Here is a 27,929-nt window from a genome sequence, read left to right as displayed (position 1 = left end):
GTCCTCGACAAGTATCGATATGCCAACACACATTCATTCGAATACGCCGATCAAGAAAGAAGAACATATAATAAAACCGTGCTATTAAAAGTTTACAGATGAATAAATTTTCTTCAAGATTGGCTAGTTTTTAGTCTTTGCTTTTATTGTATTTTGGCTAAAACAAGGCTTAAACAAAATAGTTCAACAAAAAAAAAAACAGTATCAATGTTGCTAGTATTTAAAGACATGATGCGTGTATAGCCCTTTGTATACCCTGTTTTCCAAAATGTTTTTAAAACGTAATTGATGAAGAAATTTTCTCAAATTGATATGTTTTAGACATATTCATGCATGATTATTCTTGTTCTCTGTAGAAAGAAGATGAGCTGCAAAATATTTTTGAAATAGGTTTAAATATTCCGGAAGGGTATTTCATATGTTCCACTGTTGCTATCGATAAGCGGGAAAACTGCCAACTGCTGAAAAACTGCACCTCGAATGAAATGCTGCTGGACTGCCAACCTGCTTTCAGTAGAGCGTGAAGTATGAAAGTAAATGAAAAAAGCACCAATGTTTTGAAAAAAAATGTATTTAAATAATGTATTAAAATAATTTAAATATTTGTATCTAAAATAAAATTTAAATTCAAGCCCAGCTATGGTTAACAAACGAATCAAACGCAGCTGTACAAGTACACTTTCAAGTTCAAGTGCGGCTTGGAAGTGCAATAATTCTTATCAGCAAACAGCTTTGCATTAGCTTCCGGATTTGAACAGTTAATTCATTCAAAATGCATTTCGTCTGCGATCTCAGTTTAATTTTTATTGAAATGTGCACGGTTCGGAGAATACGACTCACAATGGAAAACTATTTCGTTTTACTGCTAATTCTTTTGGCTGTACCTTGGTCCTTTCAAGCCACCCCCAAGCTTAAGCCAACCAAGTGAAGTGGTTTGAAAGAGTAACGTATAAAAAAAAGGTATAAATACTGGGATCCACAAAAGGGAACATTTGGAAAAGTACCAAGAAGGGATATTGGTCTCCCTATGTTACTCAACTTTGCCGCCTCAATTCAAGTTAAAAGGTAAACGAAGGAGAGCGGTTTTTTTCTGTTTTTTGAGTTGAAACTTGTAAAATAATTACGGCGTCAATTCGAAAATGGAGGATTCTCAAGTTTAACGCTGTACTGGGGGGTCTCAGACTGTGCAGATCTAGCCTCGGTCTCTTGGAAGAAAAACTGTTGGCGAAGACAGACGTGCTATTTTTGTCCAGTCCAAGTAGAAAGAAAAAAAAAGAGGAATAAAAACCGGGAAAAGATCTTAACAGCTGAATACAGCAAAAAGAAAGAAATATTGTGCGCTTATAAAGTAAAAGTGTGTTAAGTGCCAATCTCAATTGGTATGTATTTCAGCGTCGCTAATATACACCACATACACTCGTGGCGTAGGGTAGTGCTTTTTTTTTATTGTAGGAAATTAATTTTTCAGATTGGCGGTTAGTACCGGCTTAAACTTCGGGCAATCGTTTGGGTACCTGTCTGAACCCCAATACGAAAGCTCGCAACAACAATTTCCCCGATATTAGGGCCTCCGCCCGCGGCAAGGGACTTATGCTCCTCGCCCAACTACAGCTCCGTACCAAAAATTCCCAGCGCTAGGCCGAGCAGCACAAAGCGGGAGGCGTAAAAGATCGGCTCATCAGTCGCTTTGCGGGCGCGAGCCACTTATGTGTCACGGACCCGCGATATATTGGAGGCCGTCCAATTCTGCGGAAATTATTAAAGCTATGTAAACGGTCAGCCAATTTCTACCCGAAATATAGATCTGGGTCTCGACCTATTTTCGTTTCCCCATACGAAGTGCCGAGGAGTGCCCAGATGTGAAGCCGGCGGCAACGACTGTCGTTTTTTTTTATATCCATCAGTGTAACCACTGATTCCTATTTTTATGCTATAGTGTCATTAGTGTAATTAGCTTAGTAAATTTCTTTTGGTTGTGTTTTTAAATTCTGTTCGGAAGAAATAGCAAGTGGAATGTGTGACAGGGCGAAAGTGAACAACGGTTAAACGGCAGAGGAGAGCGTGAGTTTTTTTTTGTAAAAGTATTTCTCCAGCTTTCGTTTTAGGAACGTTGCCGCAGTCCATGGAAGCGCTTTCATCGCTGTTTCAACGCATTTATTAAAAAAAATCAAAGGAAGGCCGTAAGTGATCCCAAAACATAAAGATAAAATATTGGAGTTTGTTTGTTATGAGCAACTATTTATTGCATGACCGAAAAAAAAAAAACCTCACGTAGTCAGGGGCTTCGTCGCTTAAGAGAGGCTGTGCGCTCTCCCTTATGCCCTGCTGGCAACCATAAGCGCTTACGCCGCGCATAAGAACCAGCCCTCTTAAGAACAAGGCACAAAAGGGAAGATGCGAGGCTGGTCGCTCTGACGTTCTTTTATGCTTTCTACTTGCGGTTGCTTTCGCTAATGCACTTGAATAACTGACCTGCCATAACGATCGCGGCGCACAGTTTTTACATTCCCTTTTGCATATTTATTTATTATTATTATCTATTTGCCTAACATAAAAGCTGGAGATATGTACCCTTCCCTTCTTTCAATTTGTAAGTTAAATTTCAATCTATAGTGTATTATTAAGAGTTAATCATTTATTAGTTTACTAGTGCGATGCATGTGCTATTGCTCAATATGAAATATAGGATTTAACATGAATCGGGGCTAGAGTTCTATATGCGGGGACCATGCTGGGCAAAGGAGGGTAATGGGGTTGGATAGGAGGCTGTAAGAGCCTTCTTTATGGGATCACCGGATGAACCGGGAGCGGTGATCATGGTAGGGTGGGCATGAGTGGTCACAACAACACCGTGGCACGACTTGTATGTGTGTATGTGTCCGTGTGTGTGTTTGCTCTTGTACATATTTGTGTCGATACTTCGCTTGCACGTGAAATTTTAATGAACGTTACTGTGTCAGTATTATGATTGTTGAAGTAGAGCTGTGTCCCGTCCGTTCTGGGAAATAAAAAAACCCCCCCATTTCTTGCCGATGAGACGGAAGCCGGAACAAGCACGTGCCCGGACGGGAGACGAACCATCACCTGCTCAGCCTTCCGTGAAGGTTTGGTAATATCCAATATGCTACACAAGGCTGCCATTATAGACTTGAAGAACAAAACTGAAGTAGTACCGTCAAGTAGCATGCCCATTGCCAATGTCACAGCCTTGCACGAGAAGTTGGCAGAAGTCCACATTGATCAGCACAAAACCATTCGCATTAGCAAAGGAGATCTGGATGATCTATTGGACGTTTATATGGGTAAAATAGCAGAGAGTGCAGCCACCATCAAGGACAGAGAAAATGAAATAAACAAGCTTCAAACCAAGGAACACACTGACGACGATCTACTGAAGAGATTTGAGAATCTCACAGAGATTTGTAATGCTCAAAATGCTACATATACAGCCAAACTGAAGGAAAAGGCGGATCAAATCAAGGAACTCGAGCAGAAGGTCAAGGTCTACGAGACCAGATTGAAGAGGAAACAGCACGTGTTGACTGATTTAAGAAAACAGAACACCTCCAGTGCGGCATTGATCGATCATCTGAGAGCCAAAGTCGTATATTTTGAAGGTAAGTTCAGGGAGAAGAAGGACGACCTGTTGGCAGACTGGGAGGCAGCCACCACCACTTGTATGCCCTACGGCATGTCGTCTGGGATTCATTTGATCCATCTGCCAGGGTTCCTGCCCTTTCTGGTGTCCTGTGAGGGTCTCACGACCGCCGGTCCTGGATGGATGGCTATTCAGCGTCGACTGGATGGCTCTGTGAACTTCTATCGCAACTGGGATCAGTACAGGAAAGGGTTTGGCAAGCTCAACGGGGAGTTCTTTATTGGCCTCGAAAAACTGCACCGCCTGACCAGCTCCCAGCCTCATGAGCTCTACATAAGCTTCAGGAGATTCAATGGAGAGTCAAGCTATGCTCACTACGATGACTTTGTTATTGGCAGCGAGGAGGAAGGCTACGAATTGAAATTGCTCGGCCATTATCAAGGAAATTCCAGCGACGCGTTACGCACCCATGACAAGATGAAATTCTCAACCTTCGATAGGGATAACGATGAATTTACGCATATGAATTGCGCCGAGTATCACCACGGAGCCTGGTGGTACGACTTCTGTTCGCGAAGGTAATTCATCCGTCCACTGAGTATCACACAAACACATACGAATTATTCAGTTAATATCCTCTTTCCATAGCAATTTGAATGGCAAGTACTTCAAGGCCGAGGTGGACAATGTCCAGGGCATTTTCTGGGAGCAATGGTATAGCTTCAGATCTCTGAGATCCGTACAGATGCTAATCCGTCCAAAGAGCCAAATGGAGCTGAACGATTTACCGAGGACCAAGCGTACTGTACCCCTAAAAATTCATTAAAATGAATCCCTCCATCAGCTCAACACACACAAATGCTCATTATTTTTAATAATTTATGCGTATTATGTTTGTTTCTAGAGGCTTTAAGAGCACTGTGAAACCAGATAAATCTCAATACGAAGCCGAGCGCCAAACGCCGAACCCCATTCGTCTTTGTTATTTACTCTTCCGACACCCGCCGCCCGCCGCCCGCCGCCCGCCACCATTCGACAGTTGATTAGCTTTCGATTTTTCGCCCTCTCCTCTCCCGGGTACAATAATTACTTCGTTACAGTTCACTGCAGTTCGCTGCTCTAGACATTTGTTTATTCGCGCACAAGTGATTAGTGCAATTAATTCTCATTTTCATTTTCATTTTCATTTGTGCTCGCATTTCGTTCGCTGTTGCAACAATTTAATGAAATCTAATTGAGCTCTGACTCTGGTCTTGAAGTGCTTCTATGGGCCTGGTCTGGACTGCCCCCACCATTTGTCACTTGCACTTTTATTGCCGAGGGACCGCTGTGGGAGTGGAGAAACTCAATTGGAGTAAATAAAGGCTTGACAAATTAGCCAAAGTCGAGGCATAAAATATAAATGAATATCGATGCGACGGAGGATTTATGGTCTGAGAAGAACAATGTTTATTTAAATTGAGTTTATTCCAGTTTCATACAGAATCTTCAGGATCTTTGGAACATTTAAACATTTGTTGTTTCCTCCAATGTTACTTTACTCTAATTTGTAGTTTCTAAGGCACTTAATATATGTATCTGCAGAGGCCTGAACAGAAGCCACCGCTGTTGCATGGACACTCGGATCAAATGAATGTAGAGAGCACTCTGCACTTTATTGTAAATATAAACAATGGCATTGACGTCGTTGACGATGTAGCCCGCCCATCTAGCCCATTGTAAATCTAGCTAAAACGAGCACACGCGGTACATGAAATCGCACATATTAAAATAATTTTTAAAAAGATAAACTAATTGGTAAAAATGCTTTTTTGTTCATAAAAAGCTTACAAATAATACAGTGACCAATAAAAGTCTAAGCATCACACCCATTTTGAACATTCAGACGTGGAAATTAATTGTACGTATTCAGAATGGATGTCAGGCTTAGACTTTGTGGGTCACGGTCAATGGTATGAAGTTCTTTGGATTATGCATCACACTTAGCCAATTTCTGAAGAGCGCTCTTGGCAGCAGCCAATTTGGCTTGGTCCTTGTTGGAGCCGAAACCAATGACCCGAATGGTCTTCTCCATGCAGGTGAACTGGCAGTACATCATCACAACGTCCTTGTCTACCAGGGGCGGACCGTAGACGGGATTGGCCAGCTTGTGCTCTTGGAGCTGACGGATCGGGCTGATGGGTATATTCTGGGAGAATTCCTTCAGCTCGGGCTCAAACAAATGGTAGATCATCTGCCAGGTTGTCTGCAGATCCCGGCAATCCAGGTAGACGGCCGCGATAAGGGCCTCCAGGACATCGCCTAAAGCCTTGGGGACATCTACGTTTTGCGCCAAGTTGAAAGCACCGATGCGTGGACCGTCTTCCGACTCATTTTCCATGGCCATCTCCACTTCATCGTCCAAGTCCAGAATAACGGGCTGCACATCTCTCTCCTCGAGCAGAAACCGTACATGATTTGTGACTCTGTGTCCCTGGCTCTCTTGGAATTTCACAAACTTGCTGATGGTTTCAGATAGCAACGCGTTCTCTGCCAGAATGAAGAGGTGCAGATTGTGGCGCACGCAGATGCATCCCAGTGTCGTGTTATTGACCAAGGCCGAGCGCAGATCCGTGAGCTCGCCCGGACGCAGCTTGGTATTGTTTTCGAAAATGTATGCAGAGATGAGAAAATCGAGTATGGCATCGCCAATGAACTCCAGCTCCTGGTAGCAGCCGGTCAAGCGATTGGTGGGAAACGACGGATGCGTCAGGGCCTGCAAGAGGTAGCCCCGATCCCGGAATTTGTAGCCCAGATTCTGTTCTAAATAGGAGTGGTTGATCAGGAAGCCATCAATATCGTCAGGGCTCGCGTTGGCTCGCATCTTGGTGCTCTTTAACTGAAGATCGAGCAGCTGCGACAATGGCTTATCAACGTCCGGCTTGCAAATGCCGAAGTATTCCAGCATGCGGAAGCCATGTTGCAATCCATAGTTTCTCACAACGACTCCCAGAAGGGCCTCCAGAGTGTCAGCCACCACCTTGTTCTGAACAGTGACCTCACCAAACAAGAAGTTCGCGCCGGAGGAGAAGTCTTCACCGTCATAATAGCCTTGCTGATTGCTCTTGCAATCTTGCACAAAGCGACGATAGGTATCCTCGTTGCAACGACCTGCCAGAATCTCCTCGTCACTAAGGGCCAGATTGAAGAGATTTTGGGGACCAATCAGTTTGGCAAAGCTCGGCTGCTCCGTCCACACATCCAAGACATCTTCGGGCAGATTAATGCTGGGCGGAAGCCACGTTAATCTGGGGTCGAACAGACTGCAGCTAATACGACTGGGAATATCCGTCTCCCTGAGGCAATACATCAGGTTCTTGTTGGACACCAGCCTCGACTTGACCTTCGTGAGCGTGCCTTCGTTCCAGTCGGGATACCTGCTGGCCAGGTAAAGACTGGCACTCATCTTGAGAAACGAGTCACCCAACAGCTCCACTCGCTCCATATCATAAACATCGGACGATCCCGCTGTGGTGATGGCCGCCAGGAACTCACCCTGGTGGGCCGGAGTGATGTGATCATCGGAGACGCTCTTCATCAGAACCGGCAACACATTCAACGACTGTGGTTTGGGAGCTGAGCTGGTCTGCGGGAGCAGGGCAGTCCATGCGGCAGGGGGCATTGCTGGACTCCTGGTCTCATAGATGTTCCCTTTAGGCATCTTGAACTGCGTCTCCAGCCAGAACTCCCTGTCGTCCTGCTCCATTTTGTCGACAGACGCCACTTGGCCGGATATAAAATTGTTGTAATAGTTCAACTCCACGGTATAGGCGGACATGATGTTCCGGGGTAGGTCTACGGGTTCCAGGTACTGCTGCCACGAATGTTGTAAGTCGCGTATCTGCAGTGTCTTCATCCCAATCTCAAGTTCTTTGATGGGTAGGGGCTCCAGAATGGAGCGTGAGCCTTCATCATAATCATTGGGAATGGCATTGCCATGGGTATCCACATTGCGGCGCAACGACCAGTCGATCTCCAAGAGCTTTGGCCTATAGTCAACTCCATTTTGAGGCAGATGTTGCAGCCCCAGGTAGGTATTGAAGCGTTGTCGTAATGCCTCAGCATGCAGCATGAAGTGGAGCCGGTTCAAGATGCTGGGTAGAAACACTGCTTTTATCCAGAGGTCGCCGGGGAAATCGAAATTAAAGCAGAGCTCCGGAATGAGGATGGTCTTGGCCCTGGCCTTGCTCTGGGCCGACGTCTTGCCCCGCTGCTGGACATAGAAGTTCAGTTGCTCCGTAAGCTCGCGCACCTCGATCAGGAACTGGTCCATGCGAACAATTCCTCCGATGTCATCGCCATACTTAGACGTGGTGAACTTGGCATAGCTCGTGTTCTGGTGGTTGCTTCCCATCAGGCTGCTCGGAGTCAGGTCTCTGCGCACCTTGTGCACGAGCATTCGCTTGCTCGCGAAGTTGGCATACCACTGAGTCACAATTTTCCCCTCATAGTCCTCTGGACGCGGCGCTCGCTGTTCCTTGCGCTGCTTCACACTGACAGGCTTCGGGGTGGGCAGACGCTGGAACTGATGGACCAGCGGCCAGTCCACCACATTCTGATGCTCTGCTCCCACGGCTAGAGGCACGATCAGGTAGGAGTTGTCCTTGCCTCGACGATCCAGTACAAAGCAGGGACGCCAGATCTTCAACAGATCGCGGAACAGCATTCCATGGAACTGATGCAGTTGCTCCAGCTGCTCCGCACTTGCAATAACCAGCTCTCGCGGGTGCTCCCTAACCTGCACATGCAATGGGCCCTGATTGCAGAACAGCGGCATCTTCGAGAGAGGTGGCAGCTGCTTCCTCAGCAGCAACGCAAAGTTCCTACCCGACAGCATGTTGTCGTGGATGTGCTCTGTGTAGTCGTTGCGCTCGAACTGCGGCTCCAAAATGATCTCATAGGCATAACAGACTTCACCCACCCGTGGCCGGCAATCGAAGAACTCCGTCGGACAAGAGGTCTTGAAGGTAGTTTGTGTCTCCGGCTTGAGTTTCTGCTTGTTTACCGTATCGATAACTAAAAGCACCCAAGGAGGAGAATGATTAAACAGAATTAGTGGGTATTTGATTGAATAAGACTCACCATCGTCGCTGTATTTCTTCCAGTGGTCAAAGTGAAAGTCGGCTATCGCCGTCACCCGGTCCTTAAGCGTGACGGGTAGGAAACGCTCGTTGAGCTCCCCCGTGGAGTACAGTTTAATGCAGGTCTTAAAGGCTGCCGATATTTTTGCCGCCTTAACGGAAGGCATGGGATCGCTCTGGAATGATTCGAACATGATTACTGACTGTCGACGCTGGGTAGTCCATTTTGGGCTTACATAAATTTTATCCCGCACGGACGAGCTGAGTGGAAGTTCGATAGAGACGACTTCTTTGTTTGCGGCCTGTGTGCCAAAGAGTTTCTGCTTCTGGTCCCAACTGATTAGTGTGATCCAGGGCTCCACAAAGCCGAATGCATCCGAGGGCAGGCTCTGGCAGTAGCGGTGGAGCAGCATCAGGGCACTGCTAGGCAGCAGCACGGCACCTTTTTCGTTTATAAATGGTGGGATCAATTCGTGGAAGTGATCGGCTATCTCTTGCATCAAAGGTTCGGCCCGATCCAGGACGCGATCCTTTAAATACTCTCCGATGTCGGTATGGGCTTGGCGATATTGATTGATTTGTTGGTTGATTTTCATGCGGTCCAAATCTGAGGAAAAAAGCACAAAGTGGGCCTCCTTGGATCGAGCCCGCCCCTTCGTCTGCACGTACATGTTGAATGTCTTTATAGGATCCAGGATCAACACGTAATTGCAGGCCTTTATATCGATGCCTTCCTCCAGAACGCTCGAACAGACCATCAGGTTGGCTTCGCCATCCCTAAATTGGTGAATGGCCTTTGATGGGGATTGCGACAGGGGAGAATAATATACTGTTAATATACTGTTCTGTGCTGAGGCCCGAGGCATAACGTACCGACTTTTGCCACTTGCGCTCCAGGACGCTCTCACAATCCGCTGAAACTGAGTTGCGGCCCACCATAAACTGCGGCACGAGAACATCGCGCAGCGCCGGAATAACCGCAATGAACTTCTTCAACACTTGGTATATGCATTTGCTCGTATACCGGCGCTCAACGAAGACCAAGCAGCAAATATCCTTGGCATCCTTGCCCGAGAACGTTTTCTGCACGTATTGCAAAAATCTCTGCACCTTGGGAGTCGAAAAGTTTATGATGGTTTCCTCCGTGTGGACTGCGTCATCGCGTTCCGTATCATCGTCGACCAAATCGCGAAGCTTTTTCTTTAGCATGTGATTGATCCGGTTACACAGACAGATGGCCAACTTATATATGTGGGTCAGGGCAAGGGTTTCCGACTGATGCAGCTTGATTTCAATCTCTAGAATCACCGATACTATGGCCATGGATGCCGCATATACGCCGTAGTGCTCCAGCTGGTACTGGAAGTCGTTGAGCAGAGTCTTTATATATCCCTTCTTGTGCGGATCGCGGAAGGTCGACAGTCCCTTGGAATAGCGCGTAGGCTGTTTGCCAATCTCCAAATCGTCTAGGATTACGTAGAAGTGCTCTATGCATCGTTGTATGGCGTGCCCGATCTGAAGGCTCCCCACTTGGTTTGGATAAGTCACTAAATACTCCCTTGGTTTGGTAGAGTAGCTGCAAAAAATAAATAGAACTGCTATAGCGTGATTTCTTCTATGGAAAGGGCTTAAAAGGTCTCACAGCATCACGTTTTTCAATTCTTCCGTGTCGGACACGGTGATAATATTGCTTCTGTATGTCGTCTCCAGCTCTCTGAGCTTTTGAGCGACCAGCTTAAATTCGTTGCCTTTAATGAGTACACCCGTCAGTCCCACAACGCGCGGCAGTGGCGTGTTCCGGTCAGCGAGTAAAAACAGATGCATGAACTCATGGTAGGGATGGTGGCCAGTGCCATGGTGGCACTCGTCTATAATCACGATGCTCACAGAGCTCAGCTCCAAGTACTTCTGGGTGACCATATTCAACATGACTTGGGCTGTGCCCACCAGAACCTATTGTCGTTGCAAGATATAAGAAAATTCAATTAGAAAAAAAAGCCAGGGCCAAATTTGTAAAGCACTTGGAAGCACAAATACTAGTGCATCCGTTCTATATAAACGAATATCAGAAATGCATATTGGTTTGATGAGGCGTCATGAGCTCGACACTAACTTGGCTATCGCTTATTTCGTGGCTCCATTTTATCTTCGACCAGTCGTCGACGCCCTGCTCCCCCACAAAGAACCCCACTTTGAGATTTGAGAATTTCCTCACGGCCATTGCCTGCTGGCGGGCTAGCTCGACTGTATTGCACATAAATATAGCTCGTTTTCCGCCCTCCTCGATTGATCTGTAGGAGTGTAAACAAATCCGAGAATTCAGTTCAACAGCAAAATATGTATGTATGCTTTGCTTTTTTGCTTATGTATGAGTGTGTTTGCAAAATTCCAGTATGAAAAAAAAATGCAAGCGACTTACTTGTCCATGTCTTTGGAGAATCGCTTCAGGGCCAGGATGGCCACGTATGTCTTGCCAGATCCGGTCGGCAAGTAGATTATCCCATTGTTCTTCGTAATATGATCCACGAGACGCAGCTGATAGCTGCGAGGCTGCAACAAATGCGAATGCATTTTTACAATTCAGCAAAAAGTACAAACTTATGTATATGCACTGGAATTTATCTTATTTATACCTTTATTTCGGATTCCCCATTATGCACGTTGTCTGCCATGATGATCCTATTTGCTCCGGGTGCTAGCTGAAAGTGATGAAATAAAATAAAATTCAGTGAATGCAGGCACAAGCTCGACAACTAAGATGATTGCTGACGTGGCTATAATGACACAGCAGGTTTCTCAGGATGTGACTAGCTACTAGCTGGAAGTACGGGGATTTACATTTTTTTTCCAGTCACCGTTCTCTGTGTGCGGAAAACACCGCGATGGACGCGCAGGTTGACCGGCAAATGTCTCGCCTCACCTTTGTTTTAATTGAACTTTGTTCCACCGATATATTGTATTGAACAAGTATTTGATCAGTTAAGATAATAAATAGCAAGAGTTGAATACATAAATTGCAAAAAAAAAAAAAAGAGAATAAAGTTCTGTCCCTCAGTATTGTCCGCGGGCTTATCGCTAAAATACACCGTCCGACCCTCAGAAATATACCAAAATATACCATCTCATTTGAAAAATATACCGTAAATATACTGGAGAATTCAAGTTCTATTTTACATATTCCTCGTTTATGATATTCCGTGGAATATTACTAGCTATATAGAACATTTAGCCATGCCCACATAATTTTATCCGATTAGTGAATCTATTTGCGAATTGACTAGTTTATTTAAAACACTTGCTTTTATTGGATCTTGTCTAAAAGAAGGTTTTAGTGAAATAGGTCAACCAAAAAACGGTTTTAGCGAAATAAGTCAAAACAAAAAAACGAAAGAGGCTAGTCGTTCATATTGCTCAATTTAGAGATTCCGTTGAATAATTCTGGCTAACTAAAACCCTTAGTTCGGCTCACATAGTTTTAAGCCGTTGATGTGTAAGATATGAATATTAGTTTATAAGATATGAATATTAGTTTAAGATTTACTCATCGATAGTATTATAAGAAATACCAATGTACTCGATATATCGATACTTGTCCTCGACAAGTATCGATATGCCAACACATTCATTCGAATACGCCGATCAAGAAAGAAGAACATATAATAAAACCGTGCTATTAAAAGTTTACATATCAGGTGTGGGGTTTGCCCAAAAAAAAAAAAAAAAAAAACTCTGCGATGAACAATGCAGACATAAGAGCGAAAACCAAAAGTGAACTTAGCGACATATTGCGTAGCGACATAACGTATATTTTGATCAAGATGCCAACATACACCAATTACGTACAGCAGTGAAAAAAATCATGGAAGACACGCATGAGCTAGGAAATACGGCGCCAAGCGCAGACGAGACTATGCAGGCAGACATTTTTGCAGTCCCGGTTGAGCGCGAGATAGATAGAGACAACCGTAGTGCACAACACGCAGTAAAAGCGGCGCCAGAAGAATATGGTGAAAATGTGCAGAAGGCTCGAGAAGCATTCATGCCGCGACAAGACAACGCTTGTTCGAAATTGACCATGCGATCAGATGAATACGAAGAAGAATCGCGCCGTTTGCAGCAGTTGGAACAATTGTACGTTTCTCGCAAGCGCTTAGCTGATCTAAAATTAAGCATATTGAAAACGGAGAAAGAGGCTATGGAGTTGGAAACGCCGAGAGATTGCATCGACTTGACACACATTGAGGCGTTGATGCGTCCATTTTCTGGAGATGACGACCAGGCTGTAACCAGTTGTATAAGTAACTTTGAGGACATTATGAATTTCCATGGTGTATCCGAGTCCAAATGCTGGATATTAGCGAAGCGGCTGCTAGGCGGATCGGCGAAGGCGTACATCGACCATGTGGCGCCTTTGACTTGGCAATTGATGCGAGCAGAATTGCTCAACGTCTTTGAGCAGAAAGTGACAGCGTGGGACATTGGAAAGCGACTGGAGGCACGGAAAATTGCAAATAATGAAAGCGCATTGCAATATTTCGTCGCAATGTGCAGCATAGCGTCGCAAGCAGACATGGCCACGAGCGATGTGGTCAAATTCATTGTAGAGGGACTGCAGGACAAGACGGGCATGGCAGCATCCATGCTATATTGCAGCACACTCAACGAGTTGCGTGACAAGATGGTCACCTATGATAAGGTCAGAAGAGCTCCTGGCGTCGTAGCAATTCGTAGCGAAGGTATGACAAAGGGAAAACTAAATGTGAGTATGGCAGTTGGGCAGCAGCAAGGTGGTGGCGCAATGCGTTGCTACAACTGTCGGCAATTTGGGCACGTTATGAAGGAATGCAGTCAGCCAAAGAGACCGGATGGGGCATATTTTAACTGTTGGAGTACCAGCCACCTATATTCGCAGTGCCCGAAACGAAAGATGGCCACTAGGGTAGCTGCAGTTCAAGATGAGGAGCGACCAGGAGAAAAAAACAACGACGATTTAGCGGCTGTCCAGTTAATCACTTTATGACTTCCGTTTGGTGAACAAAGAGGCGTCAGTATTTTTAGTCTATTTGATACAGGTAGCCCTGTAAGTTTTATTCATAAGTCTTTGATACCGAAGTCGGCTATAGTTGAATCCTATAATGAAGTTAGGAAATACTATGGACTAGGAGGACAACCAATTCCCATATGGGGAAAATTTAAGTGCCATATTGAATTTTGCACAAAGAAATATATCGATTTATTAAACATCGTAGATGATAACATGCTGCCTTTGCCGGTATTGTTGGGACGCGATGCCCTTAAAGTTATTGAAGTAAAATTAGTTCATAAGAAAAATATCAATGCGAAGCAACACACATCATTAAGTTCGTTAAAGCAAAAAGCTATTAGTTTAACCTGCGCGTCTTTATTCACCGAACGTAAAAATAATATTAACATAAGACTATATGATAAGTTAGATGGTAATCAATCAGAAAGAAGCGAGCTAATCAAACGTTCTAATCCATTTAAAAATCAGACACAAGAAAACTCAAGGAATGACAAAATGGCCATCGAGAATATGAATCAAGGCGACGAATTCAGTAACTTTTGTGCGTCGGTAGAGATTGATGAAGAGGAACATATTAACGTAGGTTTCGAATTTGGCCTCACTCTTGCAGAAAAGTGTAGGGAAGTTATTAAGACATACTATTTACACAAAGAATTTGACTTTAAAGCACCACCAAAGTATCAGATGCAGATTCGTGTAACAGAAACAACACCATTTCATTGTACTCCGCGTCGTTTATCCTACCATGAGGGAGAGAAAGTAGCTGAAATAGTAGATGATCTGTTAGAAAAGAAAGTAATCCGTCATAGTGAGTCTCCATATGCTTGGTCCTAGTAAAAAAAAAATCAGGAGAACTTCGAATGTGTGTCGATTACCGTGGTCTGAACAAACGAATTGTTAAAGATAATTTCCCATTGCCCCTTATTGAGGACTGTCTTGAGTTTTTAGAAAACAAGTGCTGTTTTTCCATTATAGATTTGAAAAGTGGGTATCATCAAATAGGCGTAGAAGAAAAATCAGTTCCGTATACATCGTTTGTGACACCGCAAGGACAGTATGAGTACTTGAGAATGCCCTTTGGGTTAAAAAATGGATCCGCTATTTTTCAGAGATTTATTTCGGAGCTCTTGAGAGACTTTATTAGGAACAAAAGCATTGTAGTGTACATGGATGATATATTAGTAGCGACTAAAACAGTTGAAGAACACATGGATATATTAAAAAGACTATGCATTCGGTTTAGCGAGCAAAATTTAGAGATAAATCTAAAAAAGTGTAGGTTTGTCAATCGAAACATCGATTTCCTGGGGTATAAAGTTAATCAAAACGGAATAGTTCCTAGTGATTCCCATATTGAGGCCTTGAAAAAATACCCAGTCCCTCAAAATGTAAAAGCACTGCACTCATGCTTGGGATTCTTTTCGTATTTTCGACGTTTCATGTTGTCATTTGCGACGACAGCTAAGCCCTTGGTGCAGTTGTTAAAAGAAGGTGGTCCGTTTCCCATGAATAGAGAACAGGTGAAGACGTTTGAAACTCTTAAGAATGCGTTGGCAAATCCTCCGGTATTAGCCATTTTTAGCCCAAATAGAGAAACGGAATTACATACAGACGCAAGTTCATACGGTTATGGCGCAATACTGATGCAAAGACAAGATGATGGGAAGATGCACCCTGTGTCCTATTATTCCGGCAAAACAACAGAAAGAGAATCACGTTATCATAGTTTCGAACTAGAGACATTGGCTATAATTTATGCATTGAGGCGTTTTAGAGCATATTTGGAGCATAGGTCCTTCAAAATATTCACGGATTGTAATTCGTTAGTACAGACGTTAACCAGAAAGTCAATTAGTCCTAAGATAGCACGGTGGTCCCTAGAGTTAGAGAACTATGATTACTCCATTATGCACAGACCTGGGGCCAGTATGGCGCACGTTGATGCGCTGAGCAGACAAGATCAAGTGACGAATATGTTAGAGGATGGTTATAGAGTCAAATACGGTTTAGAAAAGTCTAATTTAGAAAAAGATGAGAGTAGAAAGCAATATACAAGGAATAGTGTAAGTAGAGACAACACTGGTAGTGAGCATAGAGGTACCGTAGAGAACCCTGTGATTAAGTGTAGAGAATTAAATATCAATAGAGAGCGTAGTAGTACCGTACAGAACCCTGCGATTGAGTGTGGAGAATCAAGTGCAGTAGGAAGTAGATTGGGAAATAGGTGGAAGTCTGATGATAGAGAGAACCTTGGTGGTGATTGTAGAGATAACATAGAGAATAGTGAATATAGGGAAGAGGATGGATGGAAGATTGAAATTAGAGATTTGAGCCAATGTAGAGGAAGCGTTAGCGATGTGGTGGGGGGAGTAAAGTACATTAGTAGTAGGAATTCAGATAAAGAGAAAAAATGTGTTGAGGATACAGTAGAGAGGGACAAGTTAGAGTTTCAGGAGGAAAGATTACTAAAATCATTGATAGTTGGGGTAGTAGGTGCAACGCCAGAAGATGTTGATTTGATATTGCAAACAGAACAGATGCGAGACAAGGAAGTAGTTAGGATTCGAAAAATGCTAGAGGATGGAATTGAAGTAGATTTTGAAATGATAGATGGTATTGTTTACAAGAGGAGTTGTGAAAACAAACTATGTTTCTATGTACCAATGTGTATGGAAGAGCAGTTGATAAGGCGGTCACACGAAAAACTAGGACATCTGGCCGCAGAGAAGTGCGTGAGTGACCTTTTGAGGACCTTCTGGTTTCCGTCAATGAGAAGTAAAGTGGCAAGGTTCATCAGAAACTGTCTACCGTGTATACTACACTCGATGCCTAAAACAATCCATAACAGAACGCTCCATAGTATCCCAAAGTCGTGTGTTCCTTTTCATACCCTACATGTTGATCATTTGGGTCCGTTGCCGAGTATTAGATCTAAGCGAAAACACCTCCTTGTGGTAATAGATGCATTCACTAAGTTTGTCAAATTGTTCCCGGTTAATAGTACCAGCACGCGGGAAGCGAAGGATGCCTTAAGTAAATATTTTGATTTCTATAGTCGCCCTACTAGGATAATATCAGATCGTGGGACCTGTTTCACCTCGTTAGAGTTCTCTAGTTTTCTGCAGGAGAGAGGGATAGAGCACATTAAGGTAGCTACAGGTGCACCGCAGGCGAATGGCCAAGTGGAGCGGGTGAATCGTGTTCTTACTCCTATGTTAGGAAAACTGTCAGAGCCCCTTGAGCAAGCCGATTGGTATAGGTTGATGAGCAAGGTAGAGCAAGCCATTAATAACTCCGTTAACAGCAGTACGAAAAAGACACCTAGCACATTGTTATTTGGAATACCCCAGAAAGGACCCGTTGTAGATGAATTAACCGAATACCTAGAGGAGAAGTTAGCGTCAGAACTTAGAGAGTTGGAAACTATAAGAGAAATAGCAAGTGAGAACATACGGTTGTCGCAGAAAAGAAATGAGAAGATGTATGCCCATAAACATAGAGCCCCATTAAAGTATGAACCTGGTGACTATGTAGCAGTCCGGCATGTGGACACAACACCGGGGATCAATAAGAAGTTCGCACCAAAGTATCGAGGACCGTACAGGATCAATAGAGTATTGGATAATGATCGTTATGAGGTTGTCGACATTGAGGACTGTCAGTTGACGCAAATGCCATTCCGAAGTATATTAGAACCAGCAAGGCTTAAACCCTGGGTAGAGTGTAAGGATAAAACCATGGTCTCATGTTGTTAATCGATGAAATAGTATGTTAAGTAAGACAATACCGAATAAGAAATGTTTAACCAACTGTATGCCTTAGTGTGTAGATCGTGGGCGATCTGTAGTCAGGTTGCCCGAATGTAAGATATGAATATTAGTTTATAAGGTTTGAATATTAGTTTAAGATTTACTCATCGATAGTATTATAAGAAATACCAATGTACTCGATACATTCATACATACTCAATGTACATTCATTCGAATACGCCGATCAAGAAAGAAGAACATATAATAAAACCGTGCTATTAAAAGTTTACAGATGAATAAATTTTCTTCAAGATTGGCTAGTTTTTAGTCTTTGCTTTTATTGTATTTTGGCTAAAACAAGGCTTAAACAAAATAGTTCAACAAAAAAAAAAAACAGTATCAATGTTGCTAGTATTTAAAGACATGATGCGTGTATAGCCCTTTGTATACCCTGTTTTCCAAAATGTTTTTAAAACGTAATTGATGAAGAAATTTTCTCAAATTGATATGTTTTAGACATATTCATGCATGATTATTCTTGGTCTCTGTAGAAAGAAGATGAGCTGCAAAATATTTTTGAAATAGGTTTAAATATTCCGGAAGGGTATTTCATAAAAAAGCGCCAATGTTTTAAAAAAAAAATGTATTTAAATAATGTATTAAAATAATTTAAATTGGTAGGGTGGGCATGAGTGGTCACAACAACACCGTGGCACGACTTGTATGTGTGTATGTGTCCGTGTGTGTGTTTGCTCTTGTACATATTTGTGTCGATACTTCGCTTGCACGTGAAATTTTAATGAACGTTACTGTGTCAGTATTATGATTGTTGAAGTAGAGCTGTGTCCCGTCCGTTCTGGGAAATAAAAAAACCCCCCCATTTCTTGCCGATGAGACGGAAGCCGGAACAAGCACGTGCCCGGACGGGAGACGAACCATCACCTGCTCAGCCTTCCGTGAAGGTTTGGTAATATCCAATATGCTACACAAGGCTGCCATTATAGACTTGAAGAACAAAACTGAAGTAGTACCGTCAAGTAGCATGCCCATTGCCAATGTCACAGCCTTGCACGAGAAGTTGGCAGAAGTCCACATTGATCAGCACAAAACCATTCGCATTAGCAAAGGAGATCTGGATGATCTATTGGACGTTTATATGGGTAAAATAGCAGAGAGTGCAGCCACCATCAAGGACAGAGAAAATGAAATAAACAAGCTTCAAACCAAGGAACACACTGACGACGATCTACTGAAGAGATTTGAGAATCTCACAGAGATTTGTAATGCTCAAAATGCTACATATACAGCCAAACTGAAGGAAAAGGCGGATCAAATCAAGGAACTCGAGCAGAAGGTCAAGGTCTACGAGACCAGATTGAAGAGGAAACAGCACGTGTTGACTGATTTAAGAAAACAGAACACCTCCAGTGCGGCATTGATCGATCATCTGAGAGCCAAAGTCGTATATTTTGAAGGTAAGTTCAGGGAGAAGAAGGACGACCTGTTGGCAGACTGGGAGGCAGCCACCACCACTTGTATGCCCTACGGCATGTCGTCTGGGATTCATTTGATCCATCTGCCAGGGTTCCTGCCCTTTCTGGTGTCCTGTGAGGGTCTCACGACCGCCGGTCCTGGATGGATGGCTATTCAGCGTCGACTGGATGGCTCTGTGAGCTTCTATCGCAACTGGGATCAGTACAGGAAAGGGTTTGGCAAGCTCAACGGGGAGTTCTTTATTGGCCTCGAAAAACTGCACCGCCTGACCAGCTCCCAGCCTCATGAGCTCTACATAAGCTTCAGGAGATTCAATGGAGAGTCAAGCTATGCTCACTACGATGACTTTGTTATTGGCAGCGAGGAGGAAGGCTACGAATTGAAATTGCTCGGCCATTATCAAGGAAATTCCAGCGACGCGTTACGCACCCATGACAAGATGAAATTCTCAACCTTCGATAGGGATAACGATGAATTTACGCATATGAATTGCGCCGAGTATCACCACGGAGCCTGGTGGTACGACTTCTGTTCGCGAAGGTAATTCATCCGTCCACTGAGTATCACACAACCACATACGAATTATTCAGGTTATATCCTCTTTCCATAGCAATTTGAATGGCAAGTACTTCAAGGCCGAGGTGGACAATGTCCAGGGCATTTTCTGGGAGCAATGGTATAGCTTCAGATCTCTGAGATCCGTACAGATGCTAATCCGTCCAAAGAGCCAAATGGAGCTGAACGATTTACCGAGGACCAAGCGTACTGTACCCCTAAAAATTCATTAAAATGAATCCCTCCATCAGCTCAACACACACAAATGCTCATTATTTTTAATAATTTATGCGTATTATGTTTGTTTCTAGAGGCTTTAAGAGCACTGTGAAACCAGATAAATCTCAATACGAAGCCGAGCGCCAAACGCCAAACGCCGAACCCCATTCGTCTTTGTTATTTACTCTTCCGACATCCGCCGCCCGCCACCATTCGACAGTTGATTAGCTTTCGATTTTTCGCCCTCTCCTCTCCCGGGTACAATAATTACTTCGTTACAGTTCGCTGCAGTTCGCTGCTCTAGACATTTGTTTATTCGCGCACAAGTGATTAGTGCAATTAATTCTCATTTTCATTTTCATTTTCATTTGTGCTCGCATTTCGTTCGCTGTTGCAACAATTTAATGAAATCTAATTGAGCTCTGACTCTGGTCTTGAAGTGCTTCTATGGGCCTGGTCTGGACTGCCCCCACCATTTGTCACTTGCACTTTTATTGCCGAGGGACCGCTGTGGGAGTGGAGAAACTCAATTGGAGTAAATAAAGGCTTGACAAATTAGCCAAAGTCGAGGCATAAAATATAAATGAATATCGATGCGACGGAGGATTTATGGTCTGAGAAGAACAATTTTTATTTAAATTGAGTTTATTCCAGTTTCATACAGAATCTTACAGATCTTTGGAACATTTAAACATTTGTTGTTTCCTCCAATGTTACTTTACTCTAATTTGTAGTTTCTAAGGCACTTAATATATGTATCTGCAGAGGCCTGAACAGAAGCCACCGCTGTTGCATGGACACTCGGATCAAATGAATGTAGAGTGCACTCTGCACTTTATTGTAAATATAAACAATGGCATTGACGTCGTTGACGATGTAGCCCGCCCATCTAGCCCATTGTAAATCTAGCTAAAACGAGCACACGCGGTACATGAAATCGCACATATTAAAATAATTTTTAAAAAGATAAACTAATTGGTAAAAATGCTTTTTTGTTCATGAAAAGCTTACAAATAATACAGTGACCAATAAAAGTCTAAGCATCACACCCATTTTGAACATTCAGACGTGGAAATGAATTGTACGTATTCAGAATGGATGTCAGGCTTAGACTTTGTGGGTCACGGTCAATGGTATGAAGTTCTTTGGATTATGCATCACACTTAGCCAATTTCTGAAGAGCGCTCTTGGCAGCAGCCAATTTGGCTTGGTCCTTGTTGGAGCCGAAACCAATGACCCGAATGGTCTTCTCCATGCAGGTGAACTGGCAGTACATCATCACAACGTCCTTGTCTACCAGGGGCGGACCGTAGACGGGATTGGCCAGCTTGTGCTCTTGGAGCTGACGGATCGGGCTGATGGGTATATTCTGGGAGAATTCCTTCAGCTCGGGCTCAAACAAATGGTAGATCATCTGCCAGGTTGTCTGCAGATCCCGGCAATCCAGGTAGACGGCCGCGATAAGGGCCTCCAGGACATCGCCTAAAGCCTTGGGGACATCTACGTTTTGCGCCAAGTTGAAAGCACCGATGCGTGGACCGTCTTCCGACTCATTTTCCATGGCCATCTCCACTTCATCGTCCAAGTCCAGAATAACGGGCTGCACATCTCTCTCCTCGAGCAGAAAGCGTACATGATTTGTGACTCTGTGTCCCTGGCTCTCTTGGAATTTCACAAACTTGCTGATGGTTTCAGATAGCAACGCGTTCTCTGCCAGAATGAAGAGGTGCAGATTGTGGCGCACGCAGATGCATCCCAGTGTCGTGTTATTGACCAAGGCCGAGCGCAGATCCGTGAGCTCGCCCGGACGCAGCTTGGTATTGTTTTCGAAAATGTATGCAGAGATGAGAAAATCGAGTATGGCATCGCCAATGAACTCCAGCTCCTGGTAGCAGCCGGTCAAGCGATTGGTGGGAAACGACGGATGCGTCAGGGCCTGCAAGAGGTAGCCCCGATCCCGGAATTTGTAGCCCAGATTCTGTTCTAAATAGGAGTGGTTGATCAGGAAGCCATCAATATCGTCAGGGCTCGCGTTGGCTCGCATCTTGGTGCTCTTTAACTGAAGATCGAGCAGCTGCGACAATGGCTTATCAACGTCCGGCTTGCAAATGCCGAAGTATTCCAGCATGCGGAAGCCATGTTGCAATCCATAGTTTCTCACAACGACTCCCAGAAGGGCCTCCAGAGTGTCAGCCACCACCTTGTTCTGAACAGTGACCTCACCAAACAAGAAGTTCGCGCCGGAGGAGAAGTCTCCACCGTCATAATAGCCTTGCTGATTGCTCTTGCAATCTTGCACAAAGCGACGATAGGTATCCTCGTTGCAACGACCTGCCAGAATCTCCTCGTCACTAAGGGCCAGATTCAAGAGATTTTGGGGACCAATCAGTTTGGCAAAGCTCGGCTGCTCCGTCCACACATCCAAGACATCTTCGGGCAGATTAATGCTGGGCGGAAGCCACGTTAATCTGGGGTCGAACAGACTGCAGCTAATACGACTGGGAATATCCGTCTCCCTGAGGCAATACATCAGGTTCTTGTTGGACACCAGCCTCGACTTGACCTTCGTGAGCGTGCCTTCGTTCCAGTCGGGATACCTGCTGGCCAGGTAAAGACTGGCACTCATCTTGAGAAACGAGTCACCCAACAGCTCCACTCGCTCCATATCATAAACATCGGACGATCCCGCTGTGGTGATGGCCGCCAGGAACTCACCCTGGTGGGCCGGAGTGATGTGATCATCGGAGACGCTCTTCATCAGAACCGGCAACACATTCAACGACTGTGGTTTGGGAGCTGAGCTGGTCTGCGGGAGCAGGGCAGTCCATGCGGCAGGGGGCATTGCTGGACTCCTGGTCTCATAGATGTTCCCTTTAGGCATCTTGAACTGCGTCTCCAGCCAGAACTCCCTGTCGTCCTGCTCCATTTTGTCGACAGACGCCACTTGGCCGGATATAAAATTGTTGTAATAGTTCAACTCCACGGTATAGGCGGACATGATGTTCCGGGGTAGGTCTACGGGTTCCAGGTACTGCTGCCACGAATGTTGTAAGTCGCGTATCTGCAGTGTCTTCATCCCAATCTCAAGTTCTTTGATGGGTAGGGGCTCCAGAATGGAGCGTGAGCCTTCATCATAATCATTGGGAATGGCATTGCCATGGGTATCCACATTGCGGCGCAACGACCAGTCGATCTCCAAGAGCTTTGGCCTATAGTCAACTCCATTTTGAGGCAGATGTTGCAGCCCCAGGTAGGTATTGAAGCGTTGTCGTAATGCCTCAGCATGCAGCATGAAGTGGAGCCGGTTCAAGATGCTGGGTAGAAACACTGCTTTTATCCAGAGGTCGCCGGGGAAATCGAAATTAAAGCAGAGCTCCGGAATGAGGATGATCTTGGCCCTGGCCTTGCTCTGGGCCGACGTCTTGCCCCGCTGCTGGACATAGAAGTTCAGTTGCTCCGTAAGCTCGCGCACCTCGATCAGGAACTGGTCCATGCGAACAATTCCTCCGATGTCATCGCCATACTTAGACGTGGTGAACTTGGCATAGCTCGTGTTCTGGTGGTTGCTTCCCATCAGGCTGCTCGGAGTCAGGTCTCTGCGCACCTTGTGCACGAGCATTCGCTTGCTCGCGAAGTTGGCATACCACTGAGTCACAATTTTCCCCTCATAGTCCTCTGGACGCGGCGCTCGCTGTTCCTTGCGCTGCTTCACACTGACAGGCTTCGGGGTGGGCAGACGCTGGAACTGATGGACCAGCGGCCAGTCCACCACATTCTGATGCTCTGCTCCCACGGCTAGAGGCACGATCAGGTAGGAGTTGTCCTTGCCTCGACGATCCAGTACAAAGCAGGGACGCCAGATCTTCAACAGATCGCGGAACAGCATTCCATGGAACTGATGCAGTTGCTCCAGCTGCTCCGCACTTGCAATAACCAGCTCTCGCGGGTGCTCCCTAACCTGCACATGCAATGGGCCCTGATTGCAGAACAGCGGCATCTTCGAGAGAGGTGGCAGCTGCTTCCTCAGCAGCAACGCAAAGTTCCTACCCGACAGCATGTTGTCGTGGATGTGCTCTGTGTAGTCGTTGCGCTCGAACTGCGGCTCCAAAATGATCTCATAGGCATAACAGACTTCACCCACCCGTGGCCGGCAATCGAAGAACTCCGTCGGACAAGAGGTCTTGAAGGTAGTTTGTGTCTCCGGCTTGAGTTTCTGCTTGTTTACCGTATCGATAACTAAAAGCACCCAAGGAGGAGAATGATTAAACAGAATTAGTGGGTATTTGATTGAATAAGACTCACCATCGTCGCTGTATTTCTTCCAGTGGTCAAAGTGAAAGTCGGCTATCGCCGTCACCCGGTCCTTAAGCGTGACGGGTAGGAAACGCTCGTTGAGCTCCCCCGTGGAGTACAGTTTAATGCAGGTCTTAAAGGCTGCCGATATTTTTGCCGCCTTAACGGAAGTCATGGGATCGCTCTGGAATGATTCGAACATGATTACTGACTGTCGACGCTGGGTAGTCCATTTTGGGCTTACATAAATTTTATCCCGCACGGACGAGCTGAGTGGAAGTTCGATAGAGACGACTTCTTTGTTTGCGGCCTGTGTGCCAAAGAGTTTCTGCTTCTGGTCCCAACTGATTAGTGTGATCCAGGGCTCCACAAAGCCGAATGCATCCGAGGGCAGGCTCTGGCAGTAGCGGTGGAGCAGCATCAGGGCACTGCTAGGCAGCAGCACGGCACATTTTTCGTTTATAAATGGTGGGATCAATTCGTGGAAGTGATCGGCTATCTCTTGCATCAAAGGTTCGGCCCGATCCAGGACGCGATCCTTTAAATACTCTCCGATGTCGGTATGGGCTTGGCGATATTGATTGATTTGTTGGTTGATTTTCATGCGGTCCAAATCTGAGGAAAAAAGCACAAAGTGGGCCTCCTTGGATCGAGCCCGCCCCTTCGTCTGCACGTACATGTTGAATGTCTTTATAGGATCCAGGATCAACACGTAATTGCAGGCCTTTATATCGATGCCTTCCTCCAGAACGCTCGAACAGACCATCAGGTTGGCTTCGCCATCCCTAAATTGGTGAATGGCCTTTGATGGGGATTGCGACAGGGGAGAATAATATACTGTTAATATACTGTTCTGTGCTGAGGCCCGAGGCATAACGTACCGACTTTTGCCACTTGCGCTCCAGGACGCTCTCACAATCCGCTGAAACTGAGTTGCGGCCCACCATAAACTGCGGCACGAGAACATCGCGCAGCGCCGGAATAACCGCAATGAACTTCTTCAACACTTGGTATATGCATTTGCTCGTATACCGGCGCTCAACGAAGACCAAGCAGCAAATATCCTTGGCATCCTTGCCCGAGAACGTTTTCTGCACGTATTGCAAAAATCTCTGCACCTTGGGAGTCGAAAAGTTTATGATGGTTTCCTCCGTGTGGACTGCGTCATCGCGTTCCGTATCATCGTCGACCAAATCGCGAAGCTTTTTCTTTAGCATGTGATTGATCCGGTTACACAGACAGATGGCCAACTTATATATGTGGGTCAGGGCAAGGGTTTCCGACTGATGCAGCTTGATTTCAATCTCTAGAATCACCGATACTATGGCCATGGATGCCGCATATACGCCGTAGTGCTCCAGCTGGTACTGGAAGTCGTTGAGCAGAGTCTTTATATATCCCTTCTTGTGCGGATCGCGGAAGGTCGACAGTCCCTTGGAATAGCGCGTAGGCTGTTTGCCAATCTCCAAATCGTCTAGGATTACGTAGAAGTGCTCTATGCATCGTTGTATGGCGTGCCCGATCTGAAGGCTCCCCACTTGGTTTGGATAAGTCACTAAATACTCCCTTGGTTTGGTAGAGTAGCTGCAAAAAATAAATAGAACTGCTATAGCGTGATTTCTTCTATGGAAAGGGCTTAAAAGGTCTCACAGCATCACGTTTTTCAATTCTTCCGTGTCGGACACGGTGATAATATTGCTTCTGTATGTCGTCTCCAGCTCTCTGAGCTTTTGAGCGACCAGCTTAAATTCGTTGCCTTTAATGAGTACACCCGTCAGTCCCACAACGCGCGGCAGTGGCGTGTACCGGTCAGCGAGTAAAAACAGATGCATGAACTCATGGTAGGGATGGTGGCCAGTGCCATGGTGGCACTCGTCTATAATCACGATGCTCACAGAGCTCAGCTCCAAGTACTTCTGGGTGACCATATTCAACATGACTTGGGCTGTGCCCACCAGAACCTATTGTCGTTGCAAGATATAAGAAAATTCAATTAGAAAAAAAAGCCAGGGCCAAATTTGTAAAGCACTTGGAAGCACAAATACTAGTGCATCCGTTCTATATAAACGAATATCAGAAATGCATATTGGTTTGATGAGGCGTCATGAGCTCGACACTAACTTGGCTATCGCTTATTTCGTGGCTCCATTTTATCTTCGACCAGTCGTCGACGCCCTGCTCCCCCACAAAGAACCCCACTTTGAGATTTGAGAATTTCCTCACGGCCATTGCCTGCTGGCGGGCTAGCTCGACTGTATTGCACATAAATATAGCTCGTTTTCCGCCCTCCTCGATTGATCTGTAGGAGTGTAAACAAATCCGAGAATTCAGTTCAACAGCAAAATATGTATGTATGCTTTGCTTTTTTGCTTATGTATGAGTGTGTTTGCAAAATTCCAGTATGAAAAAAAAATGCAAGCGACTTACTTGTCCATGTCTTTGGAGAATCGCTTCAGGGCCAGGATGGCCACGTATGTCTTGCCAGATCCGGTCGGCAAGTAGATTATCCCATTGTTCTTCGTAATATGATCCACGAGACGCAGCTGATAGCTGCGAGGCTGCAACAAATGCGAATGCATTTTTACAATTCAGCAAAAAGTACAAACTTATGTATATGCACTGGAATTTATCTTATTTATACCTTTATTTCGGATTCCCCATTATGCACGTTGTCTGCCATGATGATCCTATTTGCTCCGGGTGCTAGCTGAAAGTGATGAAATAAAATAAAATTCAGTGAATGCAGGCACAAGCTCGCCAACTAAGATGATTGCTGACGTGGCTATAATGACACAGCAGGTTTCTCAGGATGTGACCAGCTACTAGCTGGAAGTACGGGGATTTACATTTTTTTCCAGTCACCGTTCTCTGTGTGCGGAAAACACCGCGATGGACGCGCAGGTTGACCGGCAAATGTCTCGCCTCACCTTTGTTTTAATTGAACTTTGTTCCACCGATATATTGTATTGAACAAGTATTTGATCAGTTAAGATAATAAATTGCAAGAGCTGAATACATAAATTGCAAAAAAAGAAAAAAAGAGAATAAAGTTCTGTCCCTCAGCATTGTCCGCGGGCTTATCGCTAAAATATACCGTCCGACCCTCAGAAATATACCATCTCATTTGAAAAATATACCGTAAATATACTGACGAATTCAAGTTATATTTTACATATTCCTCGTTTATGATATTCCGTGGAATATTACTAGCTATATAGAACATTTAGCCATGCCCACATAATTTTATCCGATTAGTGAATCTATTTGCGAATTGACTAGTTTATTTAAAACACTTGCTTTTATTGGATTTTGTCTAAAAGAAGGTTTTAGTGAAATAGGTCAACCAAAAAACGGTTTTAGCGAAATAAGTCAAAACAAAAAAACGAAAGAGGCTAGTCGTTCATATTGCTCAATTTAGAGATTCCGTTGAATAATTCTGGCTAACTAAAACCCTTAGTTCGGCTCACATAGTTTTGAGCCGTTGATGAATAAATTTTCTTCAAGATTGGCTAGTTTTTAGTCTTTGCTTTTATTGTATTTTGGCTAAAACAAGGCTTAAACAAAATAGTTCAACAAAAAAAAAACAGTATCAATGTTGCTAGTATTTAAAGACATGATGCGTGTATAGCCCTTTGTATACCCTGTTTTCCAAAATGTTTTTAAAACGTAATTGATGAAGAAATTTTCTCAAATTGATATGTTTTAGACATATTCATGCATGATTATTCTTGGTCTCTGTAGAAAGAAGATGAGCTGCAAAATATTTTTGAAATAGGTTTAAATATTCCGGAAGGGTATTTCATATGTTCCACTGTTGCTATCGATAAACGGGAAAACTGCCAACTGCTGAAAAACTG

General features: G+C 44.6%; 4 protein-coding genes across 6 annotated transcripts; 2 read left to right on the top strand and 2 right to left on the bottom strand.

The window, feature by feature from the left end:
• Positions 1-831: 831 nt before the first annotated feature.
• On the top strand, positions 832-5,085 carry LOC117187730 (fibrinogen-like protein 1). The gene is made up of 4 exons (XM_033390515.1): positions 832-924; positions 3,133-3,617; positions 3,726-4,176; positions 4,247-5,085. The coding sequence occupies exons 1-4, from the start codon at positions 842-844 to the stop codon at positions 4,422-4,424; spliced, it is 1,197 nt and encodes a 398-aa protein (XP_033246406.1). The 5' UTR covers positions 832-841; the 3' UTR covers positions 4,425-5,085.
• Positions 5,086-5,229: 144 nt separating this feature from the next.
• Positions 5,230-11,746, bottom strand: LOC117187728 (endoribonuclease Dicer-like). 2 transcript variants are annotated; one of them, XM_033390511.1, is made up of 9 exons: positions 11,639-11,746; positions 11,352-11,417; positions 11,138-11,268; positions 10,832-11,009; positions 10,361-10,671; positions 9,592-10,294; positions 8,955-9,512; positions 8,720-8,894; positions 5,230-8,653 (listed from the first exon to the last, which is right to left on the bottom strand). In XM_033390511.1, the coding sequence occupies exons 2-9, from the start codon at positions 11,388-11,390 to the stop codon at positions 5,568-5,570; spliced, it is 5,181 nt and encodes a 1,726-aa protein (XP_033246402.1). In that variant the 5' UTR covers positions 11,391-11,417; positions 11,639-11,746; the 3' UTR covers positions 5,230-5,567. The 2 variants fall into 2 exon arrangements, with proteins under 2 accessions (XP_033246402.1, XP_033246403.1); XM_033390512.1 differs by lacking the exon at positions 11,639-11,746 and adding an exon at positions 11,557-11,575.
• Positions 11,747-18,193: 6,447 nt separating this feature from the next.
• On the top strand, positions 18,194-20,671 carry LOC117188049 (ficolin-1-like). 2 transcript variants are annotated; one of them, XM_033391265.1, is made up of 3 exons: positions 18,194-18,986; positions 19,095-19,545; positions 19,616-20,671. In XM_033391265.1, the coding sequence occupies exons 1-3, from the start codon at positions 18,491-18,493 to the stop codon at positions 19,791-19,793; spliced, it is 1,125 nt and encodes a 374-aa protein (XP_033247156.1). In that variant the 5' UTR covers positions 18,194-18,490; the 3' UTR covers positions 19,794-20,671. The 2 variants fall into 2 exon arrangements, with proteins under 2 accessions (XP_033247156.1, XP_033247155.1); XM_033391264.1 differs by having other exon boundaries at positions 18,194-19,545.
• LOC117188048 (endoribonuclease Dicer-like) lies at positions 20,591-27,111 on the bottom strand. Its single transcript, XM_033391263.1, has 9 exons — positions 27,000-27,111; positions 26,714-26,779; positions 26,500-26,630; positions 26,194-26,371; positions 25,723-26,033; positions 24,954-25,656; positions 24,317-24,874; positions 24,082-24,256; positions 20,591-24,015 (listed from the first exon to the last, which is right to left on the bottom strand). The coding sequence occupies exons 2-9, from the start codon at positions 26,750-26,752 to the stop codon at positions 20,930-20,932; spliced, it is 5,181 nt and encodes a 1,726-aa protein (XP_033247154.1). The 5' UTR covers positions 26,753-26,779; positions 27,000-27,111; the 3' UTR covers positions 20,591-20,929.
• Positions 27,112-27,929: the final 818 nt, after the last annotated feature.

The sequence above is a fragment of the Drosophila miranda genome, chromosome 3, assembly GCF_003369915.1.
Source record: "Drosophila miranda strain MSH22 chromosome 3, D.miranda_PacBio2.1, whole genome shotgun sequence".
Classification (NCBI taxonomy): domain Eukaryota; kingdom Metazoa; phylum Arthropoda; class Insecta; order Diptera; family Drosophilidae; genus Drosophila; species Drosophila miranda.
Note: the sequence above shows the minus strand (reverse complement) of the source record. Positions and strands in the feature narration are given on the sequence as shown.